General features: G+C 44.2%; 1 protein-coding gene across 6 annotated transcripts in view; it reads left to right on the plus strand.

Moving 5' to 3' along the window:
- Positions 1-4,105: 4,105 nt before the first annotated feature.
- DIP2C (disco interacting protein 2 homolog C) overlaps positions 4,106-23,455 on the plus strand; it is a 298,537-nt gene continuing 279,187 nt past the window's right edge. For 4 of the 6 annotated variants that reach the window (XM_082192147.1, XM_082192148.1, XM_082192149.1 and 1 more), the window contains exon 1: positions 4,107-4,895. In XM_082192147.1, coding sequence (XP_082048273.1) covers positions 4,811-4,895 — 85 coding nt within the window. In that variant the 5' untranslated portion in view covers positions 4,107-4,810. Of the gene's footprint in view, positions 4,896-23,455 lie in introns of all 6 variants that reach the window. The other 2 variants (XM_082192146.1, XM_082192150.1) reach the window with 1 other exon arrangement.

The following is a 23,455-nucleotide window of genomic DNA, read 5'->3' on the forward strand; positions in this document are numbered from 1 at the left end:
GAAACTGTTCTTAACCTGAAGCACCACTTTAGCTAATGGGGCCTCCTGCTGCCGCCTCGCCGCCAGAGCATGATTTCTGTTCTCATCCTGAAGCAAAGCTCTTAACCTGAAGCACTATTTCTGGGTTAGCGGAGGCTGTAACCTGAAGCGTATGTAACCTGAATCGTATGTAACCCGAGGTACCACTGTACTCTATATATATGAGGCATTTGCAATTGTAATAATATTTAGCCCTTTTCTATGGTAACTTATTCTTTCCAATACACCCTTCAGCCTTTTTCTTTGTGGTTCTCAGTCTATATGTTTGCAATTTAGCATGGAGAGCTGCGATTCAAGCCCCAAAACCGCCCCCTACCTTTGGGTGTATGGAGCTTGGCACGCAGTTCCTTGAATCCCACCCTATGATTTTTGCCATAGTTGTGGCCTGTAGCTGGGCTTGTGTAGGAAATGACTCCTATAGTCAATCCCTGGCCTTTCCTGAATATTTTGCCTTTTCCCACAAATTCTGGGTTGTATAAAATGACACAGGAATTGTATGGGGGGAGCAGGAAGCCTCTGGTCAAACAGGTTTTGCAAAGTGTACCCCCCACCCCCGGCCCTACAAGTTCACAGCTGAGATCATAGTGCAGTGTATCTCATGGTGGGGCCAGCCAATAGGTGTTCTCTCTCTCTCTCTCTCTCTCTCTCTCTCTCTCTCTCTCCTTTGTGTAATATGGTTTGTAGGAGGACTTGCTTTCCCATAATGTACAGACATTTATTTTGTTCCACTGCCAGCTCTGGTCAAACAAGTTTTTAAGTTTTTTTTGTGTGTATTTTTTTAATAGTACAGAAACCTGTAAAACCTGTTTAAAAGGAGGTGAAAGTTGACATGAGTGTGCACACCTTCATGGATGGAGAGAGTTATCTTAGGCTAGAGTATTAGGATAATGTTCTGCAAATTAAAACAACAACAATAATAGTAATTGAGCTGGTTGCACAGCAAGGAAGCACACAGGCAAAATAATAAAAATAGCACACCAAAATGATTTATTTGTTTATTTAACAGCATTTCTAAATTGCTTAATTTTTTTAAATCAACATGATGTACAACAGATTCAGATATACACAAAAAAATCAGTATAAAGCTACTAAGAAAAAAACAACCAGAACCATAAATTCCAAAAATAGGATGCAGCATCGTAAGATACAAAGGTACAGGGCCCAACGTTAACTATCAGGGAAAGCCTGAGAATAAAAGTATGTTTTCAGAATATGTCTTAAAACATGACTGAAGGTGCTTCTCACATTGCAAAGGAAAGCGTATTTCAAAATACAGAGGCAGCAGGATAAAATGCCTTTCTTCTGAGTCCCCACCATATGATGATCTGTAGTATGGCACTGCCACAACCTTCCAAGCTGATCTCAATGATTTAACAGATATACACATGGGAAGCCAGTCTTTTAGGTAAGCTGGTCATATGTCAACAACCAAGTTTTTGATGGTGCATTGGTAGCTAATCTGCAGCCGATATACAACGTCCACAAGATTGTAGGGCAGTATGTGAGTCATGGGGAGTGGTGGATAAGGGTTTGCACTGCTCTTCACAACATGAAACAAACAAACACACACAAAAGATGGGTTGAGTGGGTGCAAGAAAACCCACAGAGTCTCATATATACAGTGTATATATATATATATATATATATATATACACACACACACACACACACACACACACACACAGTATATATATACAGACAGTGTACACACACACACACACACACACACACACACGTGTGTGTGTGTGTGTGTGTGTGTGTTACTGCTTAGTTTCCAGCACAATTAAAATGGCTGCTTTCTAAATGTTTCAAGTAACACCGTACTTTTCCGCCTATAAGACACCCGCATGTATAAGACGCCCCCTATTTTTGGGGACTGGAATTTCAGAAAATGAGGGGAGATGGCAAAAAGTTTTTGAGCTTTTTTGGGGAAGGATTGCCCTCTCGAGCAGAAGCTGCCAATCGCCCGCCCAATTGCCACAGCATTGGCCAATCAACACCACCCATTGACACATTAACCAACAACATGCACAATAGCCACTGACAGCCACGGCAGCAACCAATCAAACGTTCCCCCTTTGCACTACCCATGTATAAGATGCCCCCACTTTTTAGCATGATTTTTAAGGGGGGGGAATCTAGTCTTATACATGGAAAAGTATGGTAAATGGTCTGGGCCTTACACATGAGAAGGAATGTATGGAATGCCTCCTCCCATATGTGCCCTAAAATCTTCTGGGGCAGCCTTGCTTTTGGTCTTCCTATTGCCTGAAATGCACCACATTGACTTGCTTGAGAGCCTCCTTGGTGGTTATGCCTTCCTTACGGAAGTCCTTGTTGAAGGAGCCTCACAGTAAAGATGAGGAACTTGACATCCAAGGGCCAAATGTGGCCCTTCAGCATAGCTGTCAACCGTCCCTTATTTGGCGGGAAACCCCCTTATCCCAGCGCCTTGTCCCGCTGCTGTACCTTATTGATGACGTCCCTTAAATTTTCCGGGTTTCAAAGGAAGCAGCTCCTCTCCCTCCCTGCTGGCCAGGGAGGAGGGAGGCTCCAACTGTGTTGCTTGGCTGCGTTGCTCACCCAATAAGGAGTCTAAGAACGACTGGGGGGTGGAGCTTGCATGCCTTGTGGAGATCAAATCGGCCGCGTTGCCTGGGGACTCGCCTTTGCTCAGCGCTTCCCAGGCCTTTCTCTTTAGCGTGAGCATGGTTCCTTTGGGAGGAAATTTAGAACGGGATTAAAACTGGTTATGCAGTATTATTTTAATGGTTTGCGCTGCAGTATTAGGACAGGATCCAGAGAGATCCTTGTGAACATAAAAGGCAACTCCTTTTGTGTAAGAATGGGAATATTCTCTGTTATTTGCAGATTCCTCCTTCAAGTTTCATGTCCCCACCCTAGTGTATAAATTGAAATAAATAATAATAATAATAATAATAATAATAATAATAATAATCATAGTAGTCTGTTCTGGAGGATGTTCTCAGTGACTTTTCAGGGAAGACATATGGACCAGGGGATACACTGGGAAGGCAGGAAAATCCCCACTGTGTGAGTGGAACTTGACTGGCTGTTCTGTGGATCCTGTGTCGTGTGTGTGTGTTGTTGATTATTTCTATAGAGACATTTTGATGCTTGAAAGGTATAAAACCTGGTGAAAAATTACGAGAAACTATTAAATAATTGGATGGATATAATAAATAACTGACCACTTGCTGGCCTTTAATGAGACCAGGTCTTATCCCTGATGTGACACACCTCACTAGTGGTTTTTTTTAAATTTGATTTTTACTTTTTTCTAACCATGGCCATTTTGTGGTCAAGGCTGAATTTTTACTATATATATATATATATATATATATATATATATTAATATATATATCAATGGCCATATAATTATTTCCTATACCCTATGCTAGAACTGTTTCCGACCATTTTGCGGAGGGATTTAATCAGCGGGCTTTACATTTGAGAAAGAAACAGTTCCGGCCCTAACCTTAGGTAGAGTGTGAAGTGTCTACCTCAGGCAGCTTACATTGGGGTGGCCGTGCACAGGCAGAAAATAATGTATTTTTAATTTTTATTGCCCCGAAGGAGGATGTGAGCCACTTCTGCTGCCTCGGGGGCCCAAAAGAACCTCTTATGCCCAGGGATGCCAAGTTGAACAAAACATATTTTATTGAATAAAAAACATTTTATTAGGGGAGGCTGAAGGGATCTTGGTCTCCTAGGAGTTGCCCTAATATATATATTAAAGGCTTTTTCTGCTGTTGTTTGTTTTTTTGGGTTTTTTGGATTTCATGCTCTTTATTCAGCTCATAGTGCTGAGGAGGAATCGTGGTTGTTGCTTGTTCCTTCTCCTCCCGCTGCCTCTGCCCTCACCAGAACCGACCCTGCCGCGCGCGCGGGAAGCAGCTCCCAGCCGGCGCAGCGCAGGGCGCCTCAGGAGCGCGCGCGGGCTTCCCTGGAGGGGCTGGGTGCTCCCGCGCTCCCTCTAGGGGACAGCCTGCGCCCGGGCGGGTCACGTGCGCGGGTGACAGAAGCAGAAGCGGCGGCTTTCGGCAGCGGCTCCGCAGTTTCCAGCCGCCGCCGCCGAAAAAGCAGCAGCCGCAGCAGCAGCGGCCGGGGTGGAGCGAGCGAGCGAGGGAGGCGAGCGGGAGAGAGCGCTGCGCCCTGGCGCGCTGTGCGTGAGTCTGTGGCGAGCTTGCAGCGGGCCCGCTCAGCTCCATGCGAAAGGACTGCGAGGGGGAAAGAGGAGGAGGAGGAAGGAGAAGAAGAGGAGGAGGCGGCAGCAGCAGCAACAGCAGCCATGGCGGGGCTTCACTGAAGGCAGCAGCAGCAGCAGCAGCAGCAGCAGCAGGCGGCGAGGGAGGAGAGGGGAAATCTCTGCCTTCCCTCCACCTCATCCCTGCCTGAGCTGAGCTGGGCTCTGCGTGGATTCCTCGCTTGATGCCCCGCTGAGACCTCCGGAGAGGACCCGGGGCCCCCGACGCCGCCACCCCAGCGCGCGGGGGGGAGGGTTGGGTGCTTTTGTTTTTAATTTGCCGCCCTCCCTTTCCATTCCGCCGCGCCCCCCCCCCCCCAGCAAGTCGTCGTCCTCCTCCTAGTCCTCGATTGCGTGTGTTGTGTGTGTGCGCGTCCCTCTCTCCGTCGGTGTGTATTGCAAACAAAGAGCCAGACCCACATCCGCGCAGCAGCGCGAGGGGAGAGAAAGGAGGAGGAGAAGGAGCCACAGCCGAGAGCCAGAGGAGATCTCCTTGGATCGAGTATGGCGGATCGCAGCCTGGAGAGCCTCCCTCTGCCGCTGGAAGTGAGAGCCCGCCTGGCTGAGCTGGAGCTGGAATTATCGGAAGGTAAGGGCACCAAAAAATAAAATAATGCACATTGTGGGTTGTTGTTTTTTTAAAAAAAGCCATTTCTCCCTCGCCCTCCGCGGTGCCTCCCCTGTGCATAGCTGAGCCTCAGCATCCAAAGTGCTGGGAGGATGTAGGTGGAGAGGGAAACATCCATTCCTCTGGGGAATTGAAGGTGGTGTTGGTGATCGAGATCTGAGGAGGGGGGGAAGGTAGGGTGGGGTGTGCAAGGTTAGGAGTGTGGTGTGTGTGTGTGTGTGGGGGGGGGGGGAGCGTGAGCGAGCGAGCAACTGGCGGCATCTGAAATGATCTCTGGAAGGTTGATTTGTCCCCTCTGCAGTGTGTAACCTTTCGCCTCCAGCTCGTCTCGCCATCCCTTGTGTGTGTGTGGATGTGGCATGTTATAATTGTTTCCTGTGGGTGTCAGTTTCTCCTCGTATGTGTGTGACATAGCTTAAGAAATGGTGTACGTGTGTGTGTGTGTGTGTGTGTGAAAAAAAATCCCTGCTGAGATTCCTCCACCTCCCCCCTTCTTTCTCCTTGAAGCTTTTGGCCCAAAAAGGGGAGGGAGGATGAGAAAGAGATTGCTACGTTTATTTCTCCTGCTTTTTAGTTTCTTAGGAAACTGGTTATTAATGTCATTTTGCTGAGGGGGTGGGGAAGAGCCCATTGATTCTTGATGGCGCCTGTTGTCTTCTTCTCCTTCTCCTCCTCCTCCTCCTCTGGTACCATTTGGGCTGGCTGTGTATAAATATATAGGTTGTGTTCGGCTGGTGATATAAAAACACACACCACCCATCTCCTCCTTTCCTTTCTCCCTATTCTGCTATTCTTCCTGCCACAGTGCTGGGAGAGATAGAGGAATGAGGCTTTTTTGGCAGGAAGATCTGCCGCTCCAATGTTGCTTGCATGCTTTATTACGGAGGATGGAAAAATCTTTAGGGCTGGGCTTGCAAGGACTCTCTCAGCCTGCCAAGAGAATACAGTTTTACTAAAAAAGAAAAGGACAAAAACACCTTCCCCCACCTTCCGTATATGTTGGTGCAAATGCTATTTGAACACATGCAGTGACATAATGCAAAGCCCTTGTGTGAGATTTGCTATTTAATCAAGTTTCAAATGTGAATAATAAGTGTTCCTTTATTACTTGTTTTTACCAACAGATTGTTTTGCTTATTTCTGAAACTGAGTAACAGAGGGGCTTTTCGTTTTGTTTTTAGGCTTTTGCATAATTTAATTTTCTTGTTTTTATTGAAGAGGGTGCAATTGTTCTACAGTTTGGTCCATTCTGATGCTCCAGGAAGTTTACAAAGGGCATTATGCAATTTTCCTAGGGTTGTTTTCTTATTCTTTGGATAGATAATAAACACTGAAAAGGGATGGCATTTTAGGTATACGTTTTGGAACCCCTGCATTTGTTGCCGACTTGGAATGTGTGCATTCAGAAACCACACACATTTCCAGTAAGATTTCATGTGGTTCCATATTTCTCAGGCATAAGTCAGAATACGTCTCTCCTGCTGGCTATTCAAGTGCCTGAGAAAGGAATGCTGTTAACTCTTGGTGAATATGGTGTTTTGTTTTTGAAAAAGGCTGCTCTTTTTTATTTTTTGAAGGTTATTAGAAAAAATGGTTGAAATACAAGGGGGTGGGGTCCCCAGTATGTCCCGAATTGGGGACTGGAATAGTTCAAAACGTGGAATGTGTTTTCTCTTCTTCCATTCCCAGTCATCGTCCCCTCTGTGTGTGTAACGGTTTTATGAGGGCTTCTAGCCAGAAAGTAAAACTGCACTCAGACCATTTCCATCAGCAGGGAGGAGCTGGTGTTGACATTGTATTTTTCTTTTAACACTTTCTGAGGGAGGAGAGGACTCAAGGACCAAATCGCTGGGGTTGCTAGCCTTCTTTACATGCCTTTATCCTGACGGTGCCTTTTGCCAGTTCTGCAAAAACCTCAACTGTAGCAAGGGTTAAAGCAATATTGACTTATTCAAGCTTTCTGCACATCGATTTGGCATTTTCTAAGCTAACAGGGAGAGGCTGGAAGATTGCTACAGTATGTTGAATGTACCACCCTTATGCACAGAAGACTGTGTCAATGTACAGAAGCATGCTGTTAATAGTGGTAACATTTCAGCACACATTTAATGCATCAGACTTGTAGATCCAGTGCAGAATTCATCAAAAATAATAAAAGTGCAGGTTGAAATTCTGAGGCAGAGAACAGATGGCCAATGTGTGGAACTCGCCTCCAATGTATATTGACTAAGTGGGATGTGATTAGCAACTCAGACACATAGATGGATCAAGTTCATTCTTGATGTGGTTGTGCAGTCTTATGCTTGCTTGCTTGCTCAGGAGTAAGGCCTACTATGCTAAAGAGGGCTTACTCCCAGGTCAGTAAACATACACAAGATTTCAGCGAAAGTATGCTTATTTCAGAGTGTTTGATGCTGCTGTGAAATTAGTCAGCACACACACACATATACACATATATATATTCTTTTGATTTCATATGCAGACTAACAAATTTGATTACTGTAGTTTGGATTATTTTAAAGAAATTGATTATCCAGCCAATACTGAAAATCTACAGTGAATCTGCCACTCATTTATGAGTTGTGGAATTATATCATATGGAGTGGCTTTGCTCTGATAAAGTGGTGTAAAGGCAAATGTTTCCAGTGAATTTAATGTCTGAAGCAATCCTATGCAAAATTTCTTGTAAGCAAATCCCTTTGAAGTAATTTGGATGTAGAATTGTAAGCAGCTATGGGATTGGGCCGCAAGGCCTCACGCTCACTTATTCAGAGTAGAAACAAGCATAGGTCAGGCAGTTGTTGTTTGTAAGAGGACTAAGTATCTGCTTCTTCCACTGATCTCTAAAGTAGTTGGAAGTGTTGAGCACCTGGGAAAAGTCACTTTATACTAGCATGGCTAATATAGCTTAAATCTTGACACATTACTGCAGGGCGTGTCATTGCAGTTTTAAGACTGCAAATATCCTTTGCAGATGAAAGGGGAACTTGAGTAGATTTCATATGTGCAAGCGTGTTTGCCTAAAAGTCCCCTTTGATGAAGACTATCCAAAACGTGGGAACAGATGTGATTGTTAGATCTTTCAAGCTGAAGTACCTGCCCTATTAAAGGTTCTTTCTGAGCGACTCTAAAACTTGCTACACTATTTCATCATTTTAATCATAGGCACTCCAATTCATCTTTCTCTGGAAAAACAGCAACAACTGTTACCACTTCGTGAAATAATATTTATACAAGCACTAAGGCAACAACCCCAAACTCACCGTACTTGAGAGTAAACTGCTTTGAATTCAGATGGAATTACTTTTGAGTAAACATAGGTACTATGCTGCTAGAAAGCTGTTAGGTGCAGCATGATCCTAAACATGTTTACCTATAAGTATATTCAGTTGCATTCAATAGGACTTGATCCCTAATAATTGTGTTGAGGATTGCAGCCTAATATAGCAGGGGTGGGGAATTGTAGGTCTCTCTGTCTGACCTGCCCCTCTGCACCTGCCACGGAGCCCTGCATCACACTGTTTGAGTGCTTTTGCCTGCTGGAATGTGTCTTTGAATTGTGATAATGTCTCTTCATAGCCTGAATGAGGAGGCGTGTCAAAACCCCTGGCTTTTGTGTGGTTAGACTTTAGCGCCTGGTACAAATGCAAGAGTCGCACCCATTGCTCTCCCCACATTTAACCACTGGTATGTGGGCCCTGGGATGTTGCTTCTGTGGGCATGCAGCCCTTGGGCTGCAAAAGGTTCTAAACTCCTCCTTTACAGCAGTTATGGGGCATTGTTTTCATGAATTAAGGACTCTGTGTGCGTAGAATCTGTGTTGCGTCGTTTCACCTTGCTTCATCATCATCATTTATATCTTACAATACTCAAGGCGGTTTACAAGCTGAAGAAACAAAAATTTTGCATCTTATAACAATCTAACGCAATACAAAAATGTGATAATAAAACAGAACTTTAAAATAGGCAACCTCCATCAAAAAAGTAACATTCAACAATCATTAGAATAGTATAAAATAATAATATCAACATATAAACGTTAAACAGAAATCCACTCAACAGTTACAATAATATCTAAATGATAATAAATAAAACAACGGCAAGCCACAGTACATAAAACATTACAGTACACATTGAGAAGCAGAGGGTAGAGCAAGGCAGGTGGAAGGAGGCCTTGCCTGATGGAGTCTCTCCCCTCACAGTTCTTCCTCCAGGCACAGCTTCCTTATGAGGAGACCCAGGGCCAGAGGGTGAGGCAAGGCAGGTGGAAGGAGGCCTTGCCTGATGGAGTCTCTCCATGTATGTATTCCTGTTCATTTAGTTATTTGTTAAACTTGTATGCTGCCCTTCATCCGCAGATCTCAGGGCGGTTTACAGCATAGAAACATAAAACTAAAACACACAAAACGCATAATAAGAACAAGCCAATAAACCATCCCCTGCAATGAATCAATTCACTAGCAAACAGCCTGATTCACAACCAGCAGCGTACATGTACTTAAGTCAGCTTAGCCGCCTTGAAGTTACTAGAACCAAATAACACTTGATTAATCACACTTGGGTTTCACTGGGCCATATGTTGTCGACCATGCACCCCACATGAGTAGCAAGCAGCTCCGCCATAAAACACAGAAGACATGTTTCACTTGCAAATGGTGTGCATCCTAGGTTGCATGGAGTACATGGTGTAGCACAGGAACTAGGTTTTTAGATGCCAGGGCCAATGCGGGTTATCATTATCATTGTTAGAGGCATGCCACTTTGTTCAGCCAGACCCTTCCCTAAGTTTGTGTAGGCACCTTGTGTAATGGGTGTGTTGACTGCAGATGGAGCTGGCATGTTTGGCACATATGGTGTGAGTCGGCGTGATCAGGGTCCGTCAAACTCTACCTATGGAATGATGCGCTTTTCACTGCTTCTGTTGAGTGTGATTCACAAGTGTTCTGGGGACGGACGGACGGACATGAGAGATAATATTCAGATTCCCAGCCCTACCTAGGGATGCCAGGGAGTGAACCTGGGATTTTCTCATTTGTTTTGTGAGACTATATCCTCCCTCCCATCTTTGTGTTATCATTTTAGTCAACAGATGAAGTCATAGCAATGGCTGACCTCTAGGAAAGCAAATCTAACCAATTAAGACACAGACAAGGCTAGAATGACATGTCCCATTGCCTGGACCAGGTATAGCAGGTGCAATGCTCTCCAAATGATTTGGACTACAACTCCTAGCCAGCATAGCCAGGGGGTAAGGGATGATGGGAGTTGTAGTCCACAACATCTGGCAGGGACCATGTTGGCTGCCCCGGTCTACTCTCTAGAGCAGTGTTTCCCAAACGTTTTTGGGCAACGGCACACCTGTTTACCGGAAAAAAATCTTGCGGCACACCACCATTAAAGCCCCGCCCCGTGACGTCAGCGCGCAGCGTCACGCCGGGAGGGACGCACAAAAGTGAAAGTTTTTTCCCTTCCCCTTGCCGGGGTGGGAGGAGGCAGCAGAGCGAGGGACTGAGGGACGGCGGCAGCTGAGGCGGCGGCGGCGGCTGTTGTGGTGGTGGCGGCGATAGCGGGCGGAGGAGGAGCCGTCGCCGGGAGTTGCTGCTGCTGCTGTTGCTGCTGCTGCCCGGACATGCCGGCCTCCTCCTCCTCCGCTGTCTCGCGCTCCTCCCTTTTGCGCGCGCTGCCCCGCCGCTCGGCACCACCACCGCGGAGCCGCCCCCGGCTCGACGCGGATCCTCGCCGCCCGACTCGCCCGCCTCCCTCCCACGGCACACCAGCCGGTGTCTCACGGCACACTAGTGTGCCGCGGAACACCGGTTGGGAAACACTGCTCTAGAGAAGGAACCTTTTTGTTGGTTCTTACAAAAGGCTTTTGTGCTGTGGAGACAATGGATGCAACACCCAAAATTATTGTACCTGTACTTGGGGGGCGAGGCTGTGACTTTGAGTTCATGGGGTCAATCAAGAGCTACTAGCCAGGTTGGCTATGCTGTCCCTCCACAGCTGGAGGCAGAATTGCAAAGTAGCTGGTTGGAGCGGGGAGCTGTAGTTCAGTGTTGTTATCCTGGGATACTGATTTTTTTTGGGGGGGGGAGAGAAAATGCAGTGTGTTTGTGTGTGAAGTTGATTGTAGCACCAATGCAATTAAGGAAGGTCTGGAGTGGGTGATGGGAGGCAAGGTAAAGTAGGCAGAGAGTTTCAACAGTTAGTTCATACTATGTCTACCCATAGATCGACAAAATGGGAACAGTAGTTATGTTGCAAGGTTACTGGAGGAAAGGAAGAACACAAATAAAAAGAGTAAAGCACTTCAGACATTGTTGTTTCCCATTGGTAATAAGTACTACACGTTGAATGACTATCAGTAATCTGAATAATGTTATGCAGGCACATGATGCTGTTACCTTGCAAAAGATAAGTAGGCCTCAGTGTGGTTGAAGGATGGATGAAAAATTGACGTAAGAGTTTTCCAAAGGGACATCAGGATAGACAAGTAATGCGCAAATAGTGGATGCGATTTCATTTTGTCATGTTGTAGGCCCAGGTTTTTAACCCTTGATTTGAAAAAGAGACGTAGTGTGTGTTTCTAAATGGCAGAGTTTAAGCCGGCTGATAATGTTCCTCTGTAAAGGCCCCACGGATGGAATTCAAGATTTCCGATTCGGTTATTTTCTTTAATGTGAGCTGGAAGCTGAGCTGCATCCAGACAAGGGCCTCCAAAAGCTTATCAGGCAACCTATCCATGTCTCCTGTGTGTAAGCTAGCCTAATCTCTCAGAGAAGGTGAAAATGTGTTGTGCACTCTAAATGACACGTCTCAAGGTAAGCACTGAGGCTTAATTTTATGACACTGCTGTAAACTTCACTGGAGGTGTTTCTGGTCTATTTTGAGAATGGGAGAGATGTGTAAAAGCTTTGCTTAAAGTACAGCAGTGGCAGTATGATCTTCCAGGAAAGTGTGATCTTGCAGTCACATTCCATGGAAATCATGCTCACTGATTTCAGTAGGGCTTCCTTCCATGTACTCTCCTGTTCACTGATATTTATAAGAGGCAAGAGAGAGAGCGCAACTCTGTTCAGCCATCATAAAAATATAAACTGGATGGCCAGATATAGTTTGCATGTTCTGCGTTCATGAGAAACGTGCTAAACCTAACATGTTGGCTTCCTGTCGAGCTGGTCATTTGACTTGTTCTGAGACACTGATGAAGAAGTCCAACGCAGGGCTGGATTAAGAAACATAATGGCTTTATGGATATTCTGGATATTTATGGATATCCACATCTACATGCCAATGCTCTTCACTCTCTGAATCAATAGCAACAAGTTTCTATACAACCATGAGAATTGGGTACCGTGGCAGATTTCCGTGCTGGAAGAGAGGTGGGGTGGACATGTAAGAAAATAAAGTGATTAAAAGTAGAAGCACCTGAGTACATACAAGTCGATGGCCAAGTTCCTCATCTCTTTGAAAACATGCCTGCCTTTTTTCTAGTAGGTTTATTTGGTGCTTCCATAAGTCTGCAAGAGCTTCCATTGACACTGAAGTATGACGCTTGTGTGGCTGAATCAAGGTTCTTGAGGTTTGATGTAACAGATCTTAAGTCCCCAAGCCAGCTGTTCTTTGAATATTTATGAGTCTCAAGCTTTTCAGCCCTGAGGTAACAATTTACAGGATTCATCATCTTGTTTTCTGGGATAGTTTGGAGGTAATTGCTGGATGCACACCATATATTTAAAACTTCTCCCCCTACAAGGTTCATGGGAACTGTACAATTCCCAGTGCCTTTAACAAACTACATTCCAAGACTATTTTGGGGGCATGTGATTTAAATGTACGGTGATATGAATGCTTGTGGAGTTTTAGAACTGTATTTGTAAGATTATCAAAGCCCTGAGATAATCTCTTTTAAAAGTGTATTGGCACTTTACAACTACAGTGGTGCCTCGCAAGACGAAAAGAATCCGTTCTGTGATTCTCTTCGTCCACCGGTTTTTTCGTCTTGCGAAGCAAGCCCATTGGCGGATTAGCGGATTAGCGCTATTAGCGGCTTATTGGCTTATCGGATCAGCTGATAAGCGGTTTAGCGGCTTAGAAAAAGGGGGGGGAGGAAAAAAAAACCAGCAGGAACTCGCAAGACATTTTCGTCTTGCGAAGCAAGCCTATAGGAGATTCGTTTTGCGAAGCACCTCCAAAACGGAAAACTCTTTCGTCTAGCGAGTTTTCCGTCTTGCGAGGCATTCGTCTTGCGGGGCACCACTGTACTGAAAGGCTCTTGAAAGAAAGAGTTCTGCATGCCTCAAGTGGCTTCATCAATACATTGGGTTGTATCAAAGTGTTACTCAGAGTAGACCCACTGAAATTAATGTGCCTACCCAAGTTACTCGTGTCCTTTAATTTCAGTGGGCCTGCTCATATCCAAGTCTAGTATTGGATAGAATGGAAATGTCATATCAAGTTCAGAAACAAAATAAAAACATTCCTTCCAGTAGCACCTTAGAGACCAACAAAGTTAGTTATTGGTACGAGCTTTCATGTGCATGCACACTTCTTCAGATACGAGTTCAGAAAGTCTTACTCCCAAGCAATCCATGTACAGGATTCATTTGAAAACCTTTTCATTTATTTAGGTAATTTATAACCCACTCTTCATTTAAAATCAATTCCAAGGCAGGGTACAACGTAAAAATATATGGCACGCAATAAAATCAAACCATCTGAGAAAATCAAGCTACCACAATAAATCAGGTTTACACCACAGTACCATGAGAATGACAAAATATCTCCCCCAGTCAGCTAACCAGCATAAATAAAAATATGTGTTTTGCCAGATGCCTCAGACAAATTTGTGAGGGGAAGGCATGTTCCTATACCAGCTTTTAAGCTTCTTTTTATTTGTTTGAAATGTTTTAGCTGAAATCCCATACCCATTTATGCAGGAGTAAGTTCCACTGGGCTCACTGGACTTATTTCTCAGTCGACAGGGGAAGAAGGCCTATAGCTCAGTGACAGTCACTGGTAGTCATTATCTATAAAGTTCTGAGTGCATAATCAGTTCTTTGCTTGCACCGTGCTGTTGGAATTGCATCTTCTCAGCCTCTCTCTAGAGATTAAGTTGTTGTTGTTGTTTTGGATTTATTAGATCATTGTGTGCAGCTTGATTTTTGGCAATTTTCCTCTCCCTTTCTCCCTCTTCTTCTGTCCGTTATGTGTCTTCCTTCTTCATAAGGGAGCAAGGTCTCCCATGTACCATACTGAGTGCTGTCAGCAAAAAATAAGAGAGCTTTCACAAAGATAATGTGGCTGGCAAGCTTCCCCATGCGGGAAGAGTCCAAATCCACATCCCTAGATATGCTGACTAGTTAAAAGTCAGAAACCTTGGTTAGCGCCCTATGAAGATACTTGCCAACTGAATCTGTACCAAAGGGCTGCTTCTAAGAGTAGGAAGTATGAATAAGCTATCATCAGACTTTCCACAACCCTATGATCTTGGGATATAATCTTACTTCTTTCTGGGCTCGTGAGTACATTATGATCTTCCAGGATTTTCCCTAGCGTCTTTGCTATCTCTTCCAGTGAAATTCTAGAGGTATGCAATAAGTATCCTTACAACAAATTCTCACAGTCCTCCTTGCTGCTAAAGTTGTCTCAATTACCTTATTGAACGCTATATTGTTTTTGTGAGTGTGTGTAATGTCACACATTTACACAGCCCTTTTCTTCTAATTGCAAGTCTTACTTGGCCGTGACATTCATATATTTGTGTTCGGTGTGGCAACTTACAGTTCTGCTTAAAAAAAATCTTTGATTTAAGGTCGCTTTGTCCTGTTGAAATCACTGGAATTGAACCTGTTAATTGTTGTTGTTGTTTAGTCGTTTAGTCGTGTCCGACTCTTCGTGACCCCATGGACCAGAGCACGCCAGGCACTTCTGTCCTCCACTGCCTCCCGCAGTTTGATCAAACTCATGCTAGTAGCTTCAAGAACACCATCCAACCATCTCATTCTCTGTCGTCCCCTTCTCCTTGTGCCCTCCATCTTTCCCAACATCAGAGTCTTTTCCAGGGAGTCCTCTCTTCTCATGAGGTGGCCAAAGTATTGGAGCCTCAGCTTCACGATCTGTCCTTCCAGTGAGCACTCAGGGCTGATTTCCTTCAGAATGGAGAGGTTTGATCTTCTTGCAGTCCATGGGACTCTCAAGAGTCTCCTCCAGCACCATAATTCAAAAGCATCAATTCTTCGGCGATCAGCCTTCTTTATGGTCCAGCTCTCACTTCCATACATCACTACTGGGAAAACCATGGCTTTTACTATACGGACCTTTGTTGGCAAGGTGATGTCTCTGCTTTTTAAGATGTTGTCTAGGCTTGCCATCGCCTTTCTCCCAAGGAGCAGGCGTCTTTTAATTTCGTGACTGCTGTCACCATCTGCACTGATCATGGAGCCCAAGAAAGTAAAATCTCTCACTGCCTCCATTTCTTCCCCATCTATTTGCCAGGAGGTGATGGGCCCAGTGGCCATGATCTTCGTTTTTTTGATGTTGAGCTTCAGACCATATTTTGCGCTCTCCTCTTTCACCCTCATTAAAAGGTTCTTTAATTCCTCTTCACTTTCTGCCATCAAGGTTGTGTCATCTGCATATCTGAGGTTGTTGATATTTCTTCCGGCAATCTTAATTCCGGCTTGGGATTCATCCAGCCCAGCCTTTCGCATGATGAATTCCGCATATAAGTTAAATAAGCAGGGAGACAATATACAGCCTTGCCGTACTCCTTTCCCAATTTGGAACCAATCAGTTGTTCCATATCCAGTTCTAACTGTAGCTTCTTGTCCCACATAGAGATTTCGCAGGAGACAGATGAGGTGATCAGGCACTCCCATTTCTTTAAGAACTTGCCATAGTTTGCTGTGGTCAACACAGTCAAAGGCTTTTGCATAGTCAATGAAGCAGAAGTAGATGTCTTTTTGGAACTCTCTAGCTTTCTCCATAATCCAGCGCATGTTTGCAATTTGGTCTCTGGTTCCTCTGCCTCTTCTAAATCCAGCTTGCACTTCTGGGAGTTCTTGGTCCACATACTGCTTGAGCCTTCCTTGTAGAATTTTAAGCATAACCTTGCTAGCATGTGAAATGAGTGAAATTGTGCGGTAGTTGGAGCATTCTTTGGCACTGCCTTTCTTTGGGATTGGGATGTAGACTGATCTTCTCCAATCCTCTGGCCACTGCTGAGTTTTCCAAACTTGCTGGCAATCACTGGAATTGAACCTGTTAATTAAGCTTGTTCAAATGCAAATAATTCAGTTTAAGTAGGCTGCGGATTGGGCTGCCCATGTTGTCCTTTAAAAGCTATATACTTAAAAATGAGTTTCTATATTTAGTGGCATTTTCAATTAAGGCTGGCAGTTCAAAATATCCCTTAATCAGTCTGTGGAGATGGTAAATGTTCCCTTAAGGAAAAAAGAAAGATTAAAAAGAGAATCAGTGGTTGACTTGCAACAGCAATATTTTTGGAATAACATGAGCTTGTGAGTAGACTACTGTAGAATAATGAATGTTTCTCTAAAGGGGCAGTGATAGCTCCCTTCAGGTTTTCATAGAGTAACACACTTGTGTGTTTGCATGAGAGAAAAGATCCTAAAGGTGCAATATTTCCTTCACGCTGATGAATGCACCAGCTGCACTTTAGTTTTTTTGGTGGCGGCTTTCTGTGTTAACTATCAAGCAGAACATATATATATCTTTTTCCCATTTAGCATCGCTGCTTTAATTCTGCAGCAACTGTCAGGCATGATAGCTTGCTTCTCAGGAACAAATTGCCACATTACTGGAGGGCTTGACAGACTCTTAAAGCTTGCAAAATTATGTATGCACTCACTGCCCCCAATCCATCCCATCTCTCTACTGGGCAAGCCTAGATGGCTGAAAAGGAAGGCAGGAAAGAGTAGGTAGGGACAAAAAGGAAATCTATAAGTTGGGAGTTAGTTACATAGCTAAAGGTAAAAAGGTAAAGGACCCCTGACAGTTAAGTCCAGTCGTGGACGACTCTGGGGTTGCAGCACTCATCTTGCTTTACAGGCCAAGGGAGACGGCGTTTGTCTGTAGACAGTTTTTCCGGGTCATGTGGCCAGCATGACTAAGCCGCTTCTGGCACAGCGGAACACTGAAAACAGAGCAGTGCACTGTTATATCTTATATCAGCATGGAAATGTCATTTACCTTCCTGCCACAGCAGTACCTATTTATCTACTTGCACTTTTTGGCATGCTTTTGAACTGCTAGGTTGGCAGGAGCTGGGACCGAGCAACGGGAGCTCACCCTATCTCAGGGATTTCAACCGCCCACCTTCTCATCGGCAAGCCCAAGAGGCTCAGTGGTTTAGACCACAGCACCACCCGCGTCCCTCCAGTTACATAGCTTGTTGTTGTTTGTTGTTTAGTCATGTCCAACTCTTTGTGACCCCATGGACCAGAGCATGCCAGGCACTCCTGTCTTCCACTCCCTCTCACAGTTTGGTCAAGCTCATGTTGGTAGCTTCGGGAACACTGTCCAACCATCTTGTCCTCTGTCATCCCCTTCTCCTTGTGCCCTCAGGATGTTTTCCAGGGAGTCTTCTCTTCTCATGAGGTGGGCAAAGTATTGGAGCCTAAGCTTCAGGATCTTTCCTTCCAGTGAGCACTCAGGGTTGATTTCCTTAAGAATGGAGAATTTTGATCTTCTTGCAGTCCAAGCCAGATAACCAAATTACATTCAACGATAGCCACATGTTAAAGCAAACATACTTTATTTGGCGGTTTGTATTTTGGAGAAAAAACTGCAGTGGACCCTGATCCAGAATGGGCTCCTGATTCAGATTATTTGCAGTAAGCAGCAATTTTGGAAGCAAAATAAAAGCCAGCATCGAGTAGGTTGTTTTGTTTTTTAAGCCCCAGTAGAAAATCAGCAGAAGTCCATACTCTATATTGGGACCTTACAACTGCTTAATCTCAGTAAGAAAAGTGGTCAGGGTTGAGCACTGTTGTCTAACACAATGGTTCAGCCCCTAAAGTCTCTTGTTTACTGTGAGATAAGCCTGAGTCGAATGGTGCTTATGCCAGGGGTAGCAGTGCACAGATAGAACTGTTGCTATAAGGTCAGAAACTGGTACAGAATTTTGCATCTGAAGATTTTTATATGTATTTAGGGTCATAGCTTTTGCAATTGCAGAGAAAAGTGTGGAAATGTGTGGGGAGCAACCAACCAACCAACCAACCAACCAACCGGGACCTTCCATTGTTGATTCTAGTGAATGCCTCCCGATCTATCGCTCATCTATACACAACCCTTCTCTTTTTCCGCCTCTTCTTAGGTGTCCCTTTCTCTCAGACTTCTGCCACCACCATCCTTGCTTGTGTATTCCCCTCCTGAGGTTGAGATTCATACACTTTCTTGTTGTTTTGAATCCCATCAGCTGCTATAAACATGTTCCAAGAGTTCAAGCTTCTAGAAATATATGTTAATATGAATCGTTTTATGCAGTGTCTGCATCTAGTTGGACAGCCAGCTGACATACAGTGTAGTGAACTCATTATAGGCATCCCAGAGCTACTGGATTTGTTTTAAAATGAGGCTCTCACCTGCCTTTACTGTGTCTCTAGAAAGGTTATGCAGAATCTGCAGAGACTGGAGAAACTACCGTATTTTTTGCACCATAACACTCACTTTTTTCCTCCTAGAAAGTAGGTAGTTCTTCTCCCTTCCCATGTCAGGAGAAGTATACCCTGTTGTATTTGACAAGAAGCATCTGGCGTGCCCAGGGCAGAAGTGAGGGAACACAGAGCAGAAGTATCTGTTGTAAGAGTTGATGGCTACCACCACTGCTCTGGCAAAATGGTAGCAGTGCAGGGCCTCTTCATCTAGGCTGGTCGCAACCTGGCATGGCAATTGACACCTGAAACCTGCAAGAGACTACAGAAGTGTTGTATATGAACAGGGATGTACAGGTTTGTAATGTTTAAACCTAGTGATTATCTTCAGGGGTCTCTAGATACACACACCTGGCGTGCTCTGGTCCATGGGGTCATGAAGAGTCGGACACGACTAAACGACTAAACAACAACAACAGATACACACACACACACAGCCAAAAATATTTGGAATTCTGAAGTGTCTAGAAATTCAGGAGCAGCAATAGAGGTGGATGGAAGACAGTGGCCAGCTACAAAACTCATGGGATTAGTCTTAAGTTTACTGACTCTTGAAGAATTAGAATTGTCTAAAACACCAAAGGATGTATGCCAGAGGCACACACCACTTCTCAAAGATACCTTGTTCTGCATTTGATAACATTACATTTTTTATTACTTGTATTAAGATAACTTTTTTTTTGCAGTTTGTCTTTCAGTTGATATATTTCAAACCCATTTCTGTGCCCAAAAGTGACACCCCTGAATTGAGTTAATATCTAAATGCGCAGAATCTTGGATCATCTCAACTGTCATTAAATATTTCCTGCTTCTATTGTAAAGCCAACAATGAGTAGCTTATATTCAGATGGCCATACAAACCTTGCCACAACCCGTCATGCTTTCAGCCACCCTAAATTTTATGTAGTGTGGCCTCCTTTGAAAGATTGTTGTTCTATAATTTATTTTGGCAAAAGTGTGACTGGGGCGATGAGCTCTTTTCTGCTATAAAACGTAACTACATTTAAGGGTGGAAGCAACAGGGTCTGGAGACAAGTAAAAGTGGTCTGTGGCAGAAATTTGGGGGTTTGCAGAATCTGGCAAGGTATTATTTCCAAAGATATTGTTGGCAGTTTATAGGATTAAAATCAGGAATGCAAAAAAGTTTCATGAAATTGCCCAAAGTAACTAATCTTAAACAAAAGCTGGGTACATACAAGCCATTGTTTGGCTAGTACTTTTATTGTCTATAAGACAAATAGCAGCAGTGAAGCTCATCGGATGCTAAAAGCGCCCTAAATACGTTATTGCCTTCAAGACAGCAGTTTTTCAAATGGTGGCTTGAAAACAATAATAACACACTTAAAAGAATGAGAAAGAAACCTCCCGGCTGGGATTAAAAACCCATCTTTGATGTGTCTAGATGTTACAGAGTAGCATGACAATTGCTGACAGACAATTATTTCTAGTTAGCAAGACAAACAAGTATACGCTGCCATACACAAATGCTATTTATATTCCTAGTTCAGTGTTTAGGATTGGAGATTCTCTGCTGAATATTTCTTTTGGGTTCTAATTCCCAGAACCTTTTAGAATACCAAAAGATTGCCATGTCAGTTTTACTGTTGTGTGTTTTCATATATTGATATACAGTAATACTCATACAAGGAGCCTTCTTAATAATGAATGTCTCAGTGCAGATAGTTCACAAGAGGAAAAACATTTTGCCTTCTGGTACCATTCCTGCTTCACTCAGACTCAGCATTCCTTTGTCTCTCTTGTTTCATCAACAAGATGCTCCCTTGAAGCTAAACTTAAGTCAGGTCTAAAAATCACTTGCAGTGGTGCAGAGATCGGTAGGTTGCTGCTGCTTGTGAGTTGAGCCTGGCTTCTTGCAGTTCTACGCGACAAGGGACCCTAGAACATATTTGTTATCCTTAATAATAATAATAATAATAATAATAATTTATTATTTATACCCCGCCCATCTGCCTGGGTTTCCCCAGCCACTCTGGGCAGCTTCCAACAAACCACTAAAATACAATAACCTATTAAACATTAAAAGCTTCCCTAAATAGGGCTGCCTTCAGATGTCTTCTAAAAATTTGGTAGTTATTTTTCACTTTCTACTTGATTCCTACTTTGGCCCTTTTTTGTTAGACCACTCCTGGAACAGGCATAGTACTAGTCTGTTCAGTTATGTCTCCCTCACTGCAGCCCACCTAGTAATGTACAAGATTAATAAAACAGCTAAGAGGACATCAAGCAAACAGGTAAGAGTTTACCTGCTGCTACTTTTCAGAACCTTTTCAAGTTTTGAGTGTGCACATAGCTCAGGGGTCAGCAAACTTTTTCAGCAGGGGGCCGGTCCACTGTCCCTCAGACCTGGTGGGGGGCTGGACTATATATTTTTTTAAAAAAGAAAAAGAACGAATTCCTATGCCCCACCAATAAACGAGAGGTGCATTTTAAATAAAAGGACACATTCTACTCATGTAAAAACACGCTGATTCGCAGACCGTCCGCGGTCTGGATTTAGGCGGCGATTGGGCCGGATCCAGCCCCCTGGCTTTAGTTAGTCCCCAGCTCCCATTTGGTGAGCCTCCTAAGGCAGCAAAAGCTATTACCCTTACTTCACACACACAGAGCCCTATTGGGTGCTATTTTAACAATACACCCACCATTCCTTTAAAGAACAGTCTTTTCTCCTATTACTCTGATTTTTGTTCTTATCAGGGACTGAACCATTTTACCTGAGGAACCACATCAGCTCTTTATTGCTCCTCTTTGGTGTAGCTTTAGATTTTCCTCCCTTTAAACCCCCCCCGCCCCCGCTTTTTGGATCTTTCCCAGTTCCCTTTATCTGTACCTGGCTGTGACCCAGCTCAAGCTGATTGTCAATTAGGCCTCTCAGCTGTGCTGGCCTCAGCTTGCATCCAAACACTCTTGTGGCTGGGAATTAACCAATTCCTCGCCCGTCTGGACTGTGCAATGCTTTCCTATCTATAAATTATTATTCTTTTACCAGCCCCTCCCCCTCCAACCCACACCCACCCCGTTCTCTTCCATAGCAGGCTTAGCCACAGCAATTAGCAGATGATAATCTGAAAGTAACAATAGGACAATAGCTTTATTAGAGGCAACTAAATGTCACCTGTACAGTCAAAAGCACATGGTTCTCCCAAAAGAATCCTGGGAATTGTGGTTTGTTAAATTGCAGCTCTGTGTAAAAGCCACGTGTTTGAAATGTATGGTGTGGATGATGTAAAGAATAAAGATGCCACGGGCAAGTTTTAGGGTTTCCCTGGGAACCTTTATTCAGGATAGATGTTAGGATAAGGCTGTGCCAAAGGCTGTAGGAAGGGGGAAACGACAGGTGGCTCTCTCTTTAAAGGTCCAAAAGCTAGCAGCTGTTTGGATTGGGTTTCATTTTTGTCATCTTGAAAGCTTCCCTTGCTGATTTCCAGAGTGAGTTGTTCTTTAAGGCACAGGATCCGGCCAGGCACTGAATCCATTCTAGCTGATAACCAGGATTGTGAACTTTGTTTCCTAGCAGGAAGCCTGCTGTGGCCTAACCTACAGGAGTTTAGTTTAGCAGGCCGCGTTTATTTCCTCGTCACTCTGCCTCCGTGCAAGGAGGAACTTCCAACCTACAGGCAAAACTTGGCCTGCCAGCCCTCCCCATTTAGGCAGCGAGGCCTTTTTAGGGAAGCCACACCCACCTACCTGACACTTGAAATCATTCAGTCAGGTGTGGGTGAGAAAGGATAGGGATTCAAAGGAACAAATGGGAATGTAAAGTGGGCTTTAAATGCATGGTGTGTATGCAGCCATAGAATTTAAGCACCCTTTGTACAGGAAAAGGAAAAGCACTACATCTTAGTGAAAATCTGGCAGTTTTACGCACCTCTCGGCTGTAGACTAGGTTTGGGCATAACTCTAATCCAAACCACGGCTAAACGTTAACATGTCAGCAAAAACATTGCCTTGCTGCTGCTGTACTACTCAGAGCCAAGCCACGGTCTAGCCTAGTGTTATGTGCGAGCTCAGGCTCATGGTTTGTCTGGGGAGGTTGGGTTTGGACATACTTCTAAGCCAAATGACGGATTAGTTCTGGGTAATGCAGCAACAGAGGAGCGAAGTGAGCATGGCTTTTGCTGTGAGTATGTTCAGACTTGCACATCCACACTTAAGCCATGCTTTGGCTTGGTGTTGCATGTGGACTGGGCTCAGGAAAACTTACGTTTCTCCCAGCTTAGTTTCCTTTGTGTAAAATATGTACCAGTGCTTTCCTTCATAAGCATGCTTTTAAGGATCGGAGAGAATGAGAATTTTTCCGTCTGCAATGATGGGAATAATTATATGTGCAGAAATTTCCTTTCTGCCGAACTCTTAGAAGTTGCAGGAGCCCTTCAGAGCGTAGGCCTGGAAACACTGTGTGGAGTATTGCTGACTTTGGGGTTATTCTGTTCTGGTTCTTAATGTCTACTGCTGTGGCAACTACACAACTGTAATGGGTTTGGCCACACAATATAAAACATTTTTTAAATAAAAAAATAGTACTTTATATAACCAGAGAATATTTAGAGTTTATAAAACAAATTCCAAAAAATAATAGCATTATTGAAACCCCACTATCACAACCCTTTTCCTGTTGGGCCAGTCACCACTGTGTTTGTATCTGTATTTTGCAAATTTTGGACCAACTGCTGGGCCTTCGAGGCATTGTGGGCCCTCTGGCTGCCAATGAAAAATAGCGTTAAGCAGATGACAACACTCCCGATCCACTGCATACATTGCAGTGCAGCCTAAGCAAGAGTTTGATTGCTCCGCAAGGAGCTGCTTTCTCAACATAGCCCATTA

Source organism: Podarcis vaucheri (genome assembly GCF_965113315.1).
Source record: "Podarcis vaucheri genome assembly, chromosome: 12".
In the NCBI taxonomy this organism is placed as follows: Eukaryota; Metazoa; Chordata; class Lepidosauria; order Squamata; family Lacertidae; genus Podarcis; species Podarcis vaucheri.